At 37.0% G+C, this 17,812-nt stretch overlaps 1 protein-coding gene across 1 annotated transcript in view; it reads left to right on the top strand.

The window, feature by feature from the left end:
• Nucleotides 1-17,076, top strand: part of CWC15 (CWC15 spliceosome associated protein homolog) — a 31,376-nt gene extending 14,300 nt beyond the window's left edge. The window contains exons 6-7 of the mRNA XM_043990773.1: nt 14,495-14,613; nt 16,794-17,076. Coding sequence (XP_043846708.1) covers nt 14,495-14,613; nt 16,794-16,923 — 249 coding nt within the window. The 3' untranslated portion in view covers nt 16,924-17,076. The remainder of the gene's footprint in view (nt 1-14,494; nt 14,614-16,793) is intronic.
• The last annotated feature ends 736 nt before the right edge of the window (nt 17,077-17,812 follow it).

Here is a 17,812-nt window from a genome sequence, read left to right as displayed (position 1 = left end):
CACATAGTTGGCCATTTTCATTTTGATCATGTGTATTTAAGATAATTTTTAAAAATTATGCTCTTGAGAGCCAAATATCAGTGGTTTCTTGATTTGATAATCTTATAAAATAGCTTAAAAGCAAAGCATTACAGTACTGTGTTTATGTTAGACTACTAAACTTTGTTGTTTAACTATTAAGCTATTAAACTTTATAATTTAAAAATAAATTATAATTAATTTTAAATTAAATTACTAATTTAGACATTTTAAATTTTAAAAAATAATGATAAATCTGAATTTTCTTATATAGTCATACTGCCAGCAGGGGGCAGTTGAAGTTGCCATCTGATCATTTTCTCCTAGACATTTTCTTCTTAGACTGAACCATAGAATTACAGAATTTTAGAGCCAGAAAAGACCTTAGAAATCTTTTTTGTCCAGCTCCACTGAAGTGCATTTGTTTATTTTTTATTTATTTTTTTGTTATAAAAAGCTCTTACACTCTGGATTTCTGCAAAATGGCATTGGGGGGAAACTGTTAAAGAAGGGAGGAGAAAAAGTGATGAAAAATGAAGGAGATGAGATAGTAAAAGGGGATTTTTTTTCCCCCGAGATGTTTTTAGTTGTAGGCCAAGAGATAAAAGGTCATTGGTTTTACAGTTAAAAGAGTCGGAGAACATCTCATTGAACTCATATGTTTTACAAATAAGGAATCAGATCTAGAGAAGATAATTAACCTGCCTATGGTTATATAAGCAGTAGCTGAGCTGAAATTTAGTAACTCCTTTCACTCATAAGTCTAGTGCTCATCACTGCACTATACCATGCCACCTCATGAAATCCTAGAGATAGATATGTTTACAAAGAAAACATTCCCCATTTTGGGGTTGTTGGGTTGAGCTATCACTGATATTTTTGCTGTTTAGCCCTGGATTAGTGTCTTGGACATAATCGGTTGTTTCTGCCATGTGACTTGGCCATACGACTATGGCCAAGTCGCTTAATCTTAATTTCCTCTGTCTACAAAAGATGGAGTTGAACTGAATGATCATAAGGGGCCTTGTAGCTTTAATGTTCAATTATTTGAAATTTCTTCTCCCTACCTTTCCTGAAATTCTGAGTTTAACTGAAATGAGGCCCCCTGCCCAATAGGAAGATCTCAGCAAAAGCTACTGAATGACTATATCTACAAGGGGCAGCTAAGTGGCATGGTGGATGGAACAGTAGGGTTGGAATCAGGAAGACTTGTCTTTATGAGTTCAAATCTGGCCTTAGACACTAACTCTGTAACTTAACTCTTTTTGCCTTGGTTCCTCATCTGTAAAATAAACTGGAGAAAGAAATGGCAAACCACTCCAGGACCTCTGCCAAGAATACCCCCAAATGGAGTCACAGAGAGTCTGACACAACCTAAATAACAAAAACCATATCCACAGTTATAACTAGGGATTAGCAGCTAGAGATTAGGTGAAGATATAGCCAGGATAACAGATTGCTTCAACAACCCAGCCTCCATGGAACATTATTTAGAATGCCCATTTGCCATCTATGCCATATAAAAACTCAGTCATACTCTTTATGATATGAGCCATTCTTACATTCTCACATGATCATTATCTTTACTACCCCATAATTTGTTTTTCCAAGAGAACATGCACTGTGTATTGTAAGAACAGATAGAGCTATGTAATTGTTCGAATTCCTGACTACAGTGCCTGCGATGTGTTTACAAATGCATAACAGAGCTCTGAAAATGTTACCAGGCTTGATGGGCTTGTGGATTTGAAGTCTACATTTTCAAGTCAGATCGATTTGCACTGCACTCTAGTAAAATTGTAGATACAAAAAAATCAAGTCCTGGGTGGTCCTAAATTGAGTAAAATTATGGAAAAAGAAAAAATGGGAAGGTGGCTCAACACTAAAATAAGAAGGAACAAAAAGAATATCTGAAAGGAGAGAGAAATGGAGGAATTTAGGAATTTCTTTGTATCATTTCAAACTAGTGATCGTCCTGTCATGGATCTTTTTTTTTTTTTTTTTTTGGTGTGAGGCAATTGGGGTTAAGTGACTTGCCCAGGGTCACACAGCTAGTAAGTGTTAAGTGTCTATGGCTGGATTTGAACTCAGGTCCTCCTGACTCCAGGGCTGGTGCTCTATCCATTGCGCCACCTAGCTGCCCCTCATGGATCTTTTGTACTGGCTCTCTTGCTTCTCTAACTTTTCCTCTTTTTTCCCTGTCATTGATTCCTCATCTTTTCCCAAACTCCTTAGAGATGTTCCCCAATAGTATCTTTAGCTCTTTCCTCTTCTTTCTCTTTGTTCCTAGCTTCAGCTGTCTTATTTCAAATAACTTTTCACATATGCACAGTATCTTAAAGTTTACAAAGTGCCTTCCATAGAACTATTTTATGCAAAAGTATTATTGCCCCCATTTTATAGATCAGGAAACTGAGTTTTACTGGCTTGTGCACAAAGATAATAAATGTTGGTGGATGAGAACCCAGGCCTCTCTTTCTACTATACCACATTACCATTCATGCTCCCCAAATCTGTTCTCTTTAACTTCTTGTCTCAGACTTGTCTCTTGAACAACGTACCTACATCTCTAGGTGTCTGCAGAACATCTCTCCTTAAATATCCCCCAACCCCTCAAACTCAACATATGTCAAACAAAGCTTACTTTTATTTCAAAACCTGTTTCTTGTTCTGACTTTTCTATCTACGCAATCACCCAGGTTCGAAACTTTAATGTTAGTATTTAACTCTTCTCTTGTCCTTACATGTCCTTCCCTACTAGTTAACCAAACCTCTGTCCTGTTTCCATGCTTTCTCTCTATTTCTGCTGCCTTCACTCTGCTACAGGCCTGTTCTTACCCACCTAAAGAGGATATCCTGACTTCCTGATAAAGTGATCTTTTTTCTCCTCTTTCTAAACTGTTCTTCATATTACTGCACTGTACCCAACTTCTCATACAGAAGATGGGTCATGTCTCCCTCCCATACCCAGATGCCTTGTTGAAGTCAGAGGACATGGGTTCAAGCAGTCAGTAAGCTTTTATTAAGTACTTACTGTGTGACATGGCTCCATAGCCTCTAATACCTGGGGCACTATGGAAAAGTCACTTAGCCTCGCTGGCCTCTTGTTTCTTCATCTTCAAAGTGAAGGATTGTAGGGTCATAGATTTAGGGTTAGAAGTGTTACCAGTCATAATCCAGTCTCCTTTTACAGATGAGGAACTAGAGGGCTACGAAAGCCAAATGGGGGCAGCTAGGTGGCGCAGTGGATAGAGCACTGGCCCTGGAGTCAGGAGTACCTGAGTTCAAATCTGGCCTCAGACACTTAACACTTACAAGCTGTGTGACCTTAGGCAAGTCACTTAACCCCAATTGCCTCACTAAAACAAAATAAATAAATAAATAAAAAGCCAAGTGACTTCCCCTGTGATGTGTAAGTAGGACTGGGATTTGGATGCAATTCTTATGACTGCAAATCGGCATTTCCCCCCACTCTACAACATTATTGCCTGAAGGGTTAAATTAATGATATCTTTGGTCCCTTCAGTCTCTAAAACTATGATCCTACTCATCTTTAAAAATTTCATATGCTACCTCCAGGGAACCTTTCCCCAAGCTCCCTTTTCCAAACTGGAAATAGGCTTCCCTGTCTTAGACTTCATGTACCAGTATGTTTCCAACTCTTACACATGCACTTACCATGTATTATTTTGTATTACAGTCACTTGTATATTTGCCTTACCCCATCCATATCAAGTTGTCTTACCCCCTTACCACACAGTTGATGAAAACAGAGGCAGTGTCTTACTCTAACTTCCATGGTGCCCAGTACAGATGTCACTTAGTAAATGTTTATTGGAATGATTGAGGGGCAGCTAGGTGGCGCAGTGGATAAAGCACAGGCCCTGGATTCAGGAGGACCTGACTTCAAATCAAGCCTCAGATTAGCTGTGTGACTCTGAGCAAGTCACTTAACCCTCGTTGCCCTCCTCTCCCCCCAAATAAAAAAAAAGAGAAATGATTGAATCAAATTAAATATATGTTTGCTAGTACCCTGATGAGGAAAGAGAGAACAACAGGTAGTTAATGAAAAGACTGAATCACTTTGACCAAGCCTTTCATAGAAATTTTTTAGGCTTGTGAAAGACACTGAAATTTAAATACTTCTAGGTATTGTACTTCAAGGAAAGGGAAAATGCTGATCGAGATACTTTATGCTGTTTATTTGTACCTCCACTCTGGGATCCATCCTGGGCTCACTTGGTTAGAAAATTCTTTGATCTCAAGTCAGCCTAGTTGACTTTGAATGGAAGAAATCTGTGCTTAATTAACTCTAACCAGCAGTTTCACAAATCCATGTTCCTTGTGCAAGGAAACTGAACAAAGAGGCATGGCACAAAACAAAACCTCTTGCACCTCTTGATAAAGTCACTTCCAAGTGCCTGTGCTACTTTTAAAATCAATATTGTGGGATTCTTTGAAGCTTATTATTAATTCTTAATTAAATGTTTCAGCTCCCTAAATGTGTGTGCTCTAACACATAACTTTTTAATGTTTAAGCACAAGATTAGATACACCAGTTTTCCATACTTCTAGAAATCTCTTCTTAAGTATGAATATTTAACAGGAAGACTACTCACCACCATGATTATGTATGCAGTATATAAAAAATTGTGATCAGATATAAATATAAATGTTCTCCATAAACCACAGATCGCTGACTTGTTGTTTTGTTTAAGTATTTCCATTTGGTATTGAGAATGCACATAAGAATAAAATCAAAGTACATTTTGGATTATAAGTGTTGTGAGTAGCTTTCCACACTACTATCTTTCCCTTCCCTGCTCTATTTCTTCTCCCGCATCCTTCTGCTGTATGTACTTTCTAAAATAACTCCCCTTTCAGTGTGACTAAGCCTTATAGGCTTCTGGTGTGGAATCATTTAAATACAGTATTACTTGCTTTTATACAAATGGAAAGGTAGGATATGATACATTTGTACTACTCAGATCAGCAAAATAAAGTTTCATAAAGCAAAACAACTTATACTTCAGAAAATAACTGTGAATCCCTTAAACTTTTACCGTCATTTAGAGCATTATTCATAATAGAGTGGCAAATGTTGGAGTAGATTCATATAAAAATAACTTCAGTACTCAAAAGAGAATTGAGGCTTCATGCTCATTGTTCTTTAGTTCACTAAAGAATACAGTAGTTTAGGGACTTGGGGGATTGACTATTGTGTTCTTAACCTAGCATATTTGGGCATAGTACTTGCCCTGAAGTCCTCTCTCGTTTTGAGGGGAAGGTAAAGGATCTTCAGTATATCTTCCATCTTTTCTGATGTTTTGGGTAAAAGTCTTGGAATTATCAAAGCTTTTTTGCCCTTAATTCTCCTTTTGCCTCTGACATTGTTGTTTCGTCAAATGTAAGGCTACAGTAATTCTTGTCCATTTACTGTAGTAGCAACTTCTAAGGTTCTTGGGACTCAGGGTAAAACCAACAAGGGTATTGGTAACTAGATTGATTATGTAGTATGCTTGAGACTTACTCTGGAGATTCATTAAAACTACATCTTATGATCCAGAGGAGAGCTTTATAATGATGTACTTTTGGTTTTACAGTAACTAAGCCCTCTTGGATGAGACAAAGATGGACTTACAGAAATCAGTATTCAGGTGTTTTAATGATGTTCCATTGCATTTATTACTTTACTCCTAGAGAATCTAAAAGTAGTTTATGAATTTCCAATGGTCAGCATCACTAGTGTTGCAAATGGAAGTTGTGAGAGCAGGAAAGGTTAGCCAAAGCCAAAGGACCAATTCTAGGTGGATACATATGTCACTTCTTGTTGGACCCCTCTTACTCTGGCAGCCTGATATTCAGCCCCACTTGCCTTACCTTGTAACCTAGTTCAGGGCCCCAGCCCCACTTGACAAACATAGCCCACTCTCTTCCATGATTCTTCTGCTCTTACCCAAGCAGTCATTTTGAAAAAAATAAACTTTTAAATATTATTTAAAATAAAAATTTTCATAAGAACAAAAATATTTTATACCATTAACAAGTAAAATAAATTTTAAATATTTTTTATTTCATCATTACCACATCCTTTAAAATTTGTTTTGTTTTATAATGCATACAGTATGTTAGTACAGTAGATTTTATAATTTATAAATAAACACATTAGGGGTACATACTCAAACTTTTTACTAATGGATTACTCAATCAGAAAAGTTTTGAGAGCTCTACTGTATACCACAATGCCTTTCTATAGTAGTAATTTGCTGACTGTTATCATTTTCATTAAAGTCATTGAATCTTAATCACAGAATCTACTTTCCCTGTTCTTGCACTTAGACATACACATGGGACACACTCCCTTTCTCATCCCAGATACAGACTTTTACTGATGTCTTTTGTCTAGATAAAAATCTGGTTCAGGAGCCAGTCCCTATTTTCCCATCCCCCTAGTTGGTCCTTTTTAGAGCCATCATGGCCAAGGAAAAAGATGTTGTGAGAGTGAGGCCTGGATTGGAATCCTAACATTGTTCTTCTCTGTTACCATGGACAAGTATTTCTCAGAACCTCAGCATTCTCAAGTGTAAACTGGGAGATAGAAGACACAGGTTTATTGTGAGGAAAGCAATTTGTCAGCCTTGATGTATTAAGTAAATGTTGTTATTGATTTGAAAAGATGAGTTCTCTTAAGTAGTAGCTCTCACAAACTTTTAAGCCATAGATGACTTTGGCAGGGTAAAAGAGCTTACAGCTTACCCATCAACCCACAAACTTAATGGGACAATTCTACTTCTTTGGGTGAAGAGCAAGTTGGTTAGGTTTTGTCCATGTTAAGTGAGGTATTAAGTCCCATGAGAAATTAAATAAACCTATTTTTAATATTATAACAATTAATAATGTTAAAAGAATGGTCTCTAAATTGTCTTAGGGATCCTTAATTACCACTAGTGGTCCCTGGACTATACTCTGAGAACAAGTACTTTAAAGAAACTTTATTAAAAAACATTTACCTTGGGAGCAGCTAGGTGGCACAGTGAATAAAGCACTGGCACTGGATTCAAGAGGACCTGAGTTCAAATCTGGCCTCATACAATTGACATTTACTAGCTGTGTGACCCTGGGCAAGTCACTTAACCCTCATTGCCCCGCAAAAAAAAAAAAAGAAAAGAAAAGAAAGAAAATGTTTACCTTGTGTGCCAAGGGAAAAAAATAATGTTTGAGACTGTTGATTATGGAAGTCTACCTGTGGTACCTACTGTTACTACCCTTGGAAACTATTCAGACTTACAAATCAGAAAAACTGTTAAATTTTATTTTTAAATTGAGCTAAAGGAATTTTTGAACTTAGGGTATGTAGGGAGACAGAAAAATTGGCAGGGGTGTGGGGAGAATGCATATCAAAAGCATAAAGAAAACAATTGAGAACAAATACATTATTTTAAAAATTCTTTCTCATGTGAATTAACATTAATAGAAAAATACTTGTTGCCTTCAGTGATTTCTTATTTAATTTGGTGGATCAAAAGATGATTAGATTATTTTACACATTCTAAGAAGTTTCATACTAGATTTATGTCCTTTAGATTGTTTCAATTTGGCACTTAATGCTAATAAAATCATCTAGTTGTGTTCTGCTTTGGAGCATAACAGCACAGCTCATTTCAAAGAATTTGTCAAGAGCTCTTTCTCAGCTGATAGTTGACATAACCATAAATCTTTAAAATTATTCACTGTGCCCACAGAGCTTTGCTAATCAACAACATTCAGATACATTGGTTCCTTTGCTTAAAACTGTCAGTCTTCTGTAATGGTTTTAGACAGTCTAAATGTACTAGAAGTTGTTATAAAAGTTTTTTAGTAATTTTATAAACTTTAGGAAGCCAGGGGGGAAAATGAATCTTTACTTTTCAGTAATTTCAATGAAGAAATAAAGTAAACTAAAAAAGTTGGTATTGCTGGTTTCAAATTATTGAAATAATTTGGAAAAATGAGTTTTTAGTCATTGCAGCAGATGCATTCACCTTTCTGAAACCAAAGTATCTTTCCTTAAAAAAGTAAGAACTCAGGGCAGCTAAGTGGCACAGTGGATAAAGCACCAGCCCTGGATTCAGAAGGACCTGCGTTCAAATCTGGCCTCAGACACTTGATACTTAGTAACTGTGTGACCCTGGGCAAGTCACTTAACCCCAGTTGCCTCACCAAAAACAAGTAAGAACTTATGCCAGTAGGTCAGCTGGCATTTCTTCGTCATCATTGATACAAGTAAAGGTAATTGAGATTATTTTCTTGACTGTTGAAAAAGAATCTGCCCAACCTGTGAAAAGAATTACAAATACAATTATTCATACACTTCACCAGTGCCCTCCTCGCTTAAAAACTAGCCTTGGCCAAACAGGCCTGCTTGCTGTTCCCCATATACAACCATCCATTTCCTAGCTCCATGCTTTTGCATAGGTGCTCTTGAAGACCTGCACTGCCCTCCCTCCTTACCTTATACTTCTTTAGAACCCCCTAGATCCCTTCAAGGCTCAAGTACCATCTACTATTCTTGATTCCCCCAGTTGTTAATTCCTCCAAGCCCTCCCTCCCCCAAAGAAATCAGTGTGTGTGTGTGTGTGTGTGTGTGTGTGTGTGTGTGTGTGTGTGTGTGTGTGTGCATGCATTTATTTCTCTTTGAGCATGTTGTATCTCTCCAGCACAATAGAACCTCTTTGAGGACAGAGATTGTTTCCCTTTTGGATTTGTAGCCCTAGAACCTAGCAGTGTCTAGCACATGGTAGGCACTTATACTACCTTATAGTACCTTTATAATTATAGCTGATATTTGTACAGCACTTCATTGTTAGAAAACAGGATCACACACATTATCTCCTTTGAGCCTCACAGCAACCCTGAATGGTAGACAATGCAAGTTTTATCCTTTACAGATAAAGAAATTGAGGCTCAGTTTAAGCAATCTAGGCCGAAGGTTACAAAGCAGATTAGTGGTAAAGCCAGTATTCTGACTTAAAGGCTGGGGCTCTTTTCATTGTGCCTATGATCCGTATTGTAAATTATGAGACTTGGAATATAAGAGCCTTAGTACGCTGGGTAAAATTATGTTTTCTGTACAGCACATTTGAATTCCCAAGGTCACCTTCATGGTTGGTTTATTCTTTTTTTTTGTGATAAACGTTAATTTAACACTTACATATTTGTGTATATCCTTCTGGTAAACATTTGTTCTAGTATTCAAAGCCAGTAATTTATTTATTGACCTGTTAAGATGCTGACTCTGCCAGTAGATAGTAGTTCCCATTGCCTTTAAGGATATCTGTGTTTTTAGAGGCACGCCTTTGTAAGCTGGTAGGCACCAATAGAATTTGTTTTTCTTTTTGAAAAAAACAATAAATTGCATAATAGATACTGCACACATACACACACAAATACCTTGAAAAAAAGTACTCTTCTATTATTTGATTCTGTGACTATTTTTACAGGGAAGCTTAGTTAAGTGTTTATATAATTTACAGCCTTTCACTTATGTTAAAAGGTGAAAAAATATTTTTGATTTCCATAACTTCCAAGAGGGAGATAGGGCTTAAGTGCCAAACTTAGAGTCAGAAAGACCCGAGTTTCAATCCTATCTCAGACATTTACTTAACTATGTGGTCTTAGACAAGTAATACAGAGTCCTAAGAGCATAGATTTAGAACTTCACTTCTCTGGGCCCTAGTTTCCTCATCTGTAAAATGGGTGTAATGATAATAATAGCACTTACCTCATAGAGTTTTTGCAAGGATCTAATGAGTTGATAAAACATGCTATGTAAATGTAGGTTTAACTTGTACAGATATTTTTGAAATATGGATACAACTAAGAATTTCTTATAGAAAGCAAGAAGTTTTACAAATGTTAAAGATAAGCACCATAGCCTTTTGACACCAAGAATAGGTTCTCTTCACTGGGAAAATTGGTTTGATTTTATATATCTGATCTCTGTGACAAATTGAGCACATAAGCAGAAGATAGGATTATCTTTCTAACTGATGCCTGTGAATTTTTGTTGCCACTGTTTGTAATTTTCTAAGCCCTTAGCGGCTGCAAATGCAAAACATGTCCAAAGCTGTGTGCTGTCATTTATCAAATAAATGACTTAATTCAGTATATTGATCAAAGACCAAAATAGAGTTTCCAAATAGTTAATCTTTTGTGTGTGAAATGATTGTTTTTTACAGATGTAGTTTCTGCTTTAGACTTTAATAAATTAGTTTGCTGAAAAGAGATTTGTTGAATGTACTCTCATTGGTTTTTGTGGCTAGAAAGTACAAAATCCCTTATCTTCTTTGGGGGAGAAAGTAGTATTACAGAGTATAACATTCCAAGATCTTTGGGTATGATGTTAAAGACAAAAACATTTCGACTGGTTTATATTTAAAGAATCATGAATGTGTTTGTTGTGGTTTTGTCCAGAAGCACTGCCTTACTACTAAGTAGCAAACATAGGTATTAATTTTGGCTTCTTAAATGCTTTTTTTCCCCAATGAAAATTAAGTGAATTTGATTTTAAATTTACTTGGGAAGCATTCCAAGGCACATTTGGAAGATAATAGCAAACCATTGAAGGTTTTTGATCAAAGACATGCATGAAATCAGAATTTTGTTTTAGGAATTAATCTGACAGCAACGTATGGGTTAGGTTAGAGAGACTTGGAAACCAGTTAGAAAATTAGAGGTGATAAGTACCAGAAGTAGTCATATCATAGCCAAAGAACTGAAATGGAGAGAATGAAGGTTAAAAATGGGTATAAGTTTTTTATGGAGAAGGGTGACTTGTGTATGTTTGTCGACTGAGGGGAAGGGATGTAAGGAAGTGGGAAAGATTACTGGTGAAAGAGAAAACAAGTTTTTTTCCAGAAGTGAAGAGAGAGAATGTTAGAATCAGGAGCTACAAGTGCTATGTTTCCTTGTTGAGGGATAGCAAGACACAAGGCGGAGAGGGCGGAGATTTGGAGTCTGAAGACCTGGGTTCATATCCTGACTCTATCATTTAATGATTCCAGGCAAGTCATATTTGAAATCACAGCTGAAAACTACCTTTCCTTTTTACACTATTTTGTATTCTATATGGCTCGTTTTGATGTCATTTGTTTTCCTCTTAAACTGCAGAGAAATGTTTGTATTCTGACACATTTCTATTACGATTAACCTACATAATGAAGCAACTTTTTCTTATGGAGATCATGGCGGAAGCGTGAAATCTGTAATGAATTTCGAAGCCTTTGCCGATGACAGGAAAATTGGTAGCGAATGAGTATCAGGTAACTTCAGGCCAGTCTAGCAAAGGGAGAGTTTGGATACTAACTCTCTTTAGCTTCCAAAGCCAGTGTGACCTCAATTGTATGCCAGATGTAATCACATTGCTTTATTCCCTAAAGTAATTTTTTTGGCCACATTGTAGAAAAACCTTGTTCTGGTGTTCACATGTCATCACGATCTTCTCTCTTACCTAGGCTCAAAACCACTCTTACCTTTGACTGTTCCCATGTCCCAAATCATATGACCATTCTCAAAGTACCCCTAAAATACTTCACATCATTTCCACACCCCCCTTCTCTTGTTTCCTCCTTGTCTGAATGATATTTCCCAAATGCTCTCCTTGTCACAATTCTCTTTCCTTCACTTCACCTTGTACAGTGCTGCCAGATTAATCCTTCTAAAGCATACTTTGATCATGTTACGTATGCTGATCAAGAAACTTTGACAGGCTCCCCTTTTTCTGCTGAAACAGACTAACCTCTTTGGCCTTATAGCATGAGCTTCTCTATTTTGCTCCCAGTCTACCTCACGACTAGGTTTTCCTTTCACTGTCTTCATTCTCATACCCCTATACTGCAGCCCATTTGACCATTTCCCACATATCACTGCTTTTGCATCTCTATACTTGGCTCACATAGATCTTTCTGGAAAGGCTTTCAGTGAAACCCTCTATCCTCTGGAGCTCAACCTGGACACAGTTTTCTCCTTGGAGCCACCTTTCAGTTACAATAAATCAGTCAATCAATCAACAAGCATTTATTAGGTGCTTGCTGTGTGCCTGGAAGTGGGGGGGGGGTTTATATCATGGGGATACAAATACAAAAACGGAAACAATCCCTGCCCTCAACAAATTTTCATTCTCTAGGGGTACAAATAAGGAAAGGGACTAGAACTATGATTTCACTGATATATGTACAAAATCAGTAGGAGGAAATTTGGGGAGTGAGAGTAGGAACAATAGCAGCTAAGGAATCAGGAAGGGCCACATGTAGAAGATAGTGGTTGAGTTATGCTTTAAAAGAAACTAAGAGCTGGTATGGAGGGGTGGTGCTGCAGAGTTAGAGGAAGGAGGAGGAAGTACATTCCTTGGCCTGAGGGGCAACTCATGCAAAGATGTTCATGCAAAATACCATCTATATATTGGGAAAGATGCAAAGATGAAATAAGACCCAATCTTGAATTCACAGAGCCTCCTAGTCTAGAAATGGAATATACCCATTAACATTTAGATACATGATTTCATCAGTATCACCTACTGATAAAGGTCACCGCTCAGCCACGCTTTCTTATTCTGTGTAAATCTATTCCATGTCTTTCTATAAATTTTTTATAGGAGAGCCATCCAATAATATCTTCCTCCGGTTCTTTTAACATCTAACCTGTCCCAGTGTAGCACTCAGCTGTTTGGTTATTATAGTCTCTCTTACTACACGATCTGACTAATAGGTTCTCAATCATTTCTTTGTTGCCACTTATGCTTACATGTTTGTGTTAGTAATATTAGTTATGCCCACCATACAGCTTTCCGTTCCTTTTTAGGTTATTTGGTTATTGATATCGTATTATTCTGTTTCCCAGTTTGTAATATCACTGAAAGAATAATGGTATCAAAGAGACAGGCTTCTGTGGCAATAGGCAGTCTGGGATCATTGAAAGCATTCCACAGTTTCCTAAATTTTATCTGTTCTGAATTGGTCTTCCCAACCAATATATAGTCTGTTCCAGGATTGATATGTGTATCACCTCTCATATCAGTCCTTCTCAGTGAGAGAAATTAGACCCCATGATCACTATAGCCACTGTCTTTTTCTAAAATAGAAATATTTTTTAGAAATTTTTAAGTAGAAGAGAAAGGTCATACAGTCCAGCTCTTCATTTTGTAGATTAATTTGTGTTCCACAGAAATTAAATGACTTGCTTAAGATCATAAAGCTAGTTTAGTGACTGGGTTAAGACTGGAATCCAAGGTTTCTTCCTCCTGGTGCAAAGAATCTGTCCAGAGCAAGGTGTAGGTATCATTTTCAGTGAACTTCAGCAGAACCACTTTGCCATGAAACTTGCTTCCCTACACATAGTCCCTTTCTTTCCAGTCTTTCCTCCAACTCCCTGAGGAGATATGGGAAGGCCCCAAGAACTCAACATCTGAGCTGATTTGTTTCAATCTATGGGAATAAGGAAAGCAGGTGTCATAAGTGAAACTAAGCTACCAAGCTAGGCATTCTCTTCTAACAGCTATTTTGTTTTAGCCTAGGGACAAAGTTGGCTCCAGGAAGAGGGATTACCTTATTCTTTCAATCATACTCAGAATGTTGTGATCAGTTCTAGGTATCACATTAGAAGGATGTCGACAAGCTGGACTGTGTTTAGAGTAGGGTGACCAGGATGGTGAGAGGACTGGATCCCCTGTCATATGAGAATAGACAGAAGGAAAGGGTAGTATAGCCTGGAAGAGGGAACCAAGTGGCTGTCTTAAAATATTTGCAGGACCATTATATGGAAGACCAAGAAGACTTGTTTTACTGGGTCCCAGACAACTGACCTAGGAGCAATGGGTAGGGATTTCTAAGAGGCAGATATCTGCTTGATAAAAGGAAATCTTTCCTAACAGGTTTTGGTGGTGGTGGTGGGGTTTTTTTTGTTTTGTTTTGTTTTGTTTTGGCAAACGTTATTTGTTTATTTCGTTGGTATAGGGAGAAAACTTCACTGCAGATAGATAACCTTCTATACCTTCTTAGTTGCCTGGGGCAGTGAGAAATTAAATGATTCCTCCATGGTAGGTCACACAGCCAGTACATGAGCCCAGTTTGTTCTGACCACTGAGGCAACCAGCTCTATCCATTATTCAACACTGCCCCAAAGTGGATGGAATACTTGAGATGTTAATAAGTTTCTCATAACAGGAGGTCTTCGAGCAGAGTGCAGGACTACCCTCAGAGATGCTGGTTAAAATGGATTCCTGTTCAGATACGGGTTGGACCATATGATCTTTTGAGGTCCCCTTTCAACTCTTAGTCTTTCTAATTTTATTCCTTTCTCAAAGTCAATATAATCTCTCTGTACCACTACATGTGAAGGTTTTGCAGTTTAAATCATACAACCTTTTCTTTTATAACCTAAGTAAGAAAAGATTACCCAAGAATTGCCTTGATACATGTGTATATCCCTTCGTAATTGACAGGAACAAGAACAAAAGGCTGAAGAAGAAAGAATTCGGATGGAAAATATCCTCAGTGGAAACCCTCTCCTTAATCTCACTGGTCCCTCTCAGCCTCAGGCCAACTTCAAAGTAAAGAGAAGGTAGGAGCCTACTTCCTTTACTCCCTGGGATAGGGCCAGCAGCCTTATTTCTCATTCTGATTGAGTATACGTCAGACTATTATTTTACATCACTTAATTTGGTTTTATTCTGCTTGTGCCTGGCAAAATTGAATGCCTTTAAACACTTCCTCCACTGCAAGATTCCTCCCATTGAGTTTCAGGGTGGTCGTCTGTGCACATTTCTCTGTAGGTCAGTAATGGCCTCACTAGTATTGCTTCTGTAAAACACATACCTTCCTATTTTTCTTAATTCTCATTTCTTTTTTTTTTTGCGGGGCAATGGGGGTTAAGTGACTTGCCCAGGGTCACACAGCTAGTAAGTGTTAAGTGTCTGAGGCTGGATTTGAACTCAGGTACTCCTGAATCCAGGGCCAGCGCTTTAACCACTGCACCTTCTAGCTGCCCCTTTAATTCTCATTTCTAATAGACTAAAGTGAAGCATTTATCATTTGTTGTGTAAAGAAATAGAGTGTATAAGCACTTTATTTGAGAGGTAGCCAGTTGCTTCTTGTTGATATGTCTTACTGCATGTTAGCAATTTACATTCTGCCTTACTCTTCCCACAGAACTTATTGTTTGTTTTCTATTAGCTATGTATTGTGTAGCCCTTCCTACAGGGCACATTCATGTAGGCAGGAATTATTTAAGAGATCTAGCCAAAAGAAACAGGCCTGCACTGCACTTTGAACTTGTTTACCAAGTACTGACTCAATCATATTATTTTATTTTTGTAGAACATCAGTTTTTGCTCTTCAAGAGATTAGTGTGTGGACTGTCTCCTCTAAGTATTTCCCCCACTGTTTCTAGTACGGTTATTATTGACTGATTAAAGTGGAGTTTTAGCATTTGAGACTATTTGACTTGGAGACAAGCTAATAAATCAACCATGGAAGATTAACTAATTCTGACTTCTCAAGAAAGTTGTATCAGGGGGCCTAATGTGCTACTGTTTTAATATCTAAAACCTAGAAGTCTTAAAATTGAAAAACTATCCTTTTATTCTAAGCCGTGAAACTTATTTTTGTTCTTTTCATTTAGATAAGGGGCTCTTAACCTTTTTTATACCCTTGGACCCCATAGCAATATGGTGAAGCCCATTGAACCGTTTTCAGAATAATATTTTAAAATGCATAATATAAAATACATATATTACAAAGAAAACTAGTTATATTGAAATATATTATAATGATAACAATATAAGTATAATATATTCATAATAATAATACCAGAAGGGCACATAGGTGGTACAGTGGATAGTGTGCTGGGCCTGGAGTCAGTCAGGAAGATGTAAGTTCAAATCTAGCCTTGGGCACTAGCTGTGTGACCCACTACAAGATATTTAATCCTGTTTGCCTCAGTTTCCTCATCTATGAAAGGAGATGGAGAGGGAAATGGCAAACCACTCCAGTATCTTTGCTAAGAAAACCCCAAAGGGGCAGCTAGGTGGCGCAGTGGATAGAGCACCGGCCCTGGAGTCAGGAGTACCTGAGTTCAAATCTGGCCTCAGACACTTAACACTTACTAGCTGTGTGACCCTGGGCAAGTCACTTAACCCCAATTGCCTCACTAAAAAAACAAAAAAACAAAAAGAAAACCCCAAATAGGGTCATGAAGAATCAGACATGACTGAACAACATCATCACTTATCAAAATATTTTAAAAACTACTTCCCCAGCACTTGAGGCAGTGCTTGGCACATGGTAGGTGCTTAATAAATGCTTAAGTCTGACTGACCCAGTTTAAGATAACCTTTCTTATTTCGACAAAAAAAGGCCATTGTAAAGCAACTTATCCAAATATTTGGTTATCCTTGGGTCAGATCACTGTATACAGGAGTATGCAGAGCATCCTTCATAGAGAACGCATCATGAAGGTGCTCCTACTGATGGTGGTGTTTCTTACTGTGGTTACTTACACTTCAATAAAATTGAAATTCATGTTAAAGGTTTTCTGGTAATTTTTCATTTAAATGTAATAACATAAGATTGATTCTAATGAAGATTTCTATTTATGTAAAGGAGAAATGGTTTCAGACAAAATAAAATTAGGATCCACATATAGAGTACAATAAGTGAGATCATAAAAATTATAAGAATCGTTTAAATTCTACTAAGTGCTCATTCCAAACTAATAACCTTTTGTTTTTCTAACACCTTTAGGTGGGATGATGATGTTGTCTTCAAAAACTGCGCCAAAGGAGTAGATGAGCTGAAAAAGGACAAAAGATTTGTAAATGATACCCTTCGATCAGAATTTCACAAAAAGTTCATGGAGAAATATATCAAGTAGTACAGTTTTATGTGCTTAATTATTAAAAAGGGGTTCATTCAGACTTTAAGAGTCATTCTGGCTTTAGTTTGGTCAGGATTTTCTTCCCATGCTTTTAATGGCTTATAGATTTCCTGCATTTAAAATTCCAAAGTACCTTTATTTTATTTTATTTTATTTTATTTTATTTGGGGGGGGCAGTAATACTTTATTTGATAATGGCATCCTAGATCTAGGAATTGGTTTAACCCCTCTTCCTACATTGTTGATTTATCATAAAATAAAACAGTTTGTGTTTTGTGAACGTTTCCAGTTCTATTTTTTTTTCTTGTAAAAATGTTGTATGGGAAAATCTGGTTTTCAATAAAGATTTTAATTGTCTATATACTTCTGTCTCTTAAGAAGTAATCTTTAGTCCCCAATGTTTAGTTTGAATTTATGTAAATGGTGAAAAGCTTCATTTTGTTTTTTTAAAAAGATTAGTAACATGTTTTGTATTAAGGATAGTATTTTAATGCTTTTGTTTAAATATGAGTAACACTTGGTTGTTTTCTTCTCAGTATGTGACACTGATCCAAATATAGGTCTTTCCCCTGAGGTAGGATGTTTGAGAAGAAAAAATATACTGAAAAATAACACTGATTATAAACTGTAATGAAGTTTTACATGATACATTGGATATGGGGAGGGAGTGTAGCTTATACCACACTGACTTGGTAGTTTATTTTACCCATAACTTTGTTCTGTTCCCTTGTAAAGAAGGATGAAAGAATTAACAAGAGAGTTCATTGTTGTCCTTTTTTCTTTTTTGTAGATTGGAAGGGTGTGGAAGGGTCTCTGAGAGTATAAGTCTGGAAAATAACATTGCTTTCTCTTCCTCAGGGACTGTATTCTTTACCCTTGGCTTGAA

Source organism: Dromiciops gliroides, chromosome 3 (genome assembly GCF_019393635.1).
Source record: "Dromiciops gliroides isolate mDroGli1 chromosome 3, mDroGli1.pri, whole genome shotgun sequence".
Classification (NCBI taxonomy): Eukaryota; Metazoa; Chordata; class Mammalia; order Microbiotheria; family Microbiotheriidae; genus Dromiciops; species Dromiciops gliroides.
The sequence above is the reverse complement of the archived record's forward strand: the minus strand, read 5'-3'. Positions and strand labels throughout refer to the sequence as shown.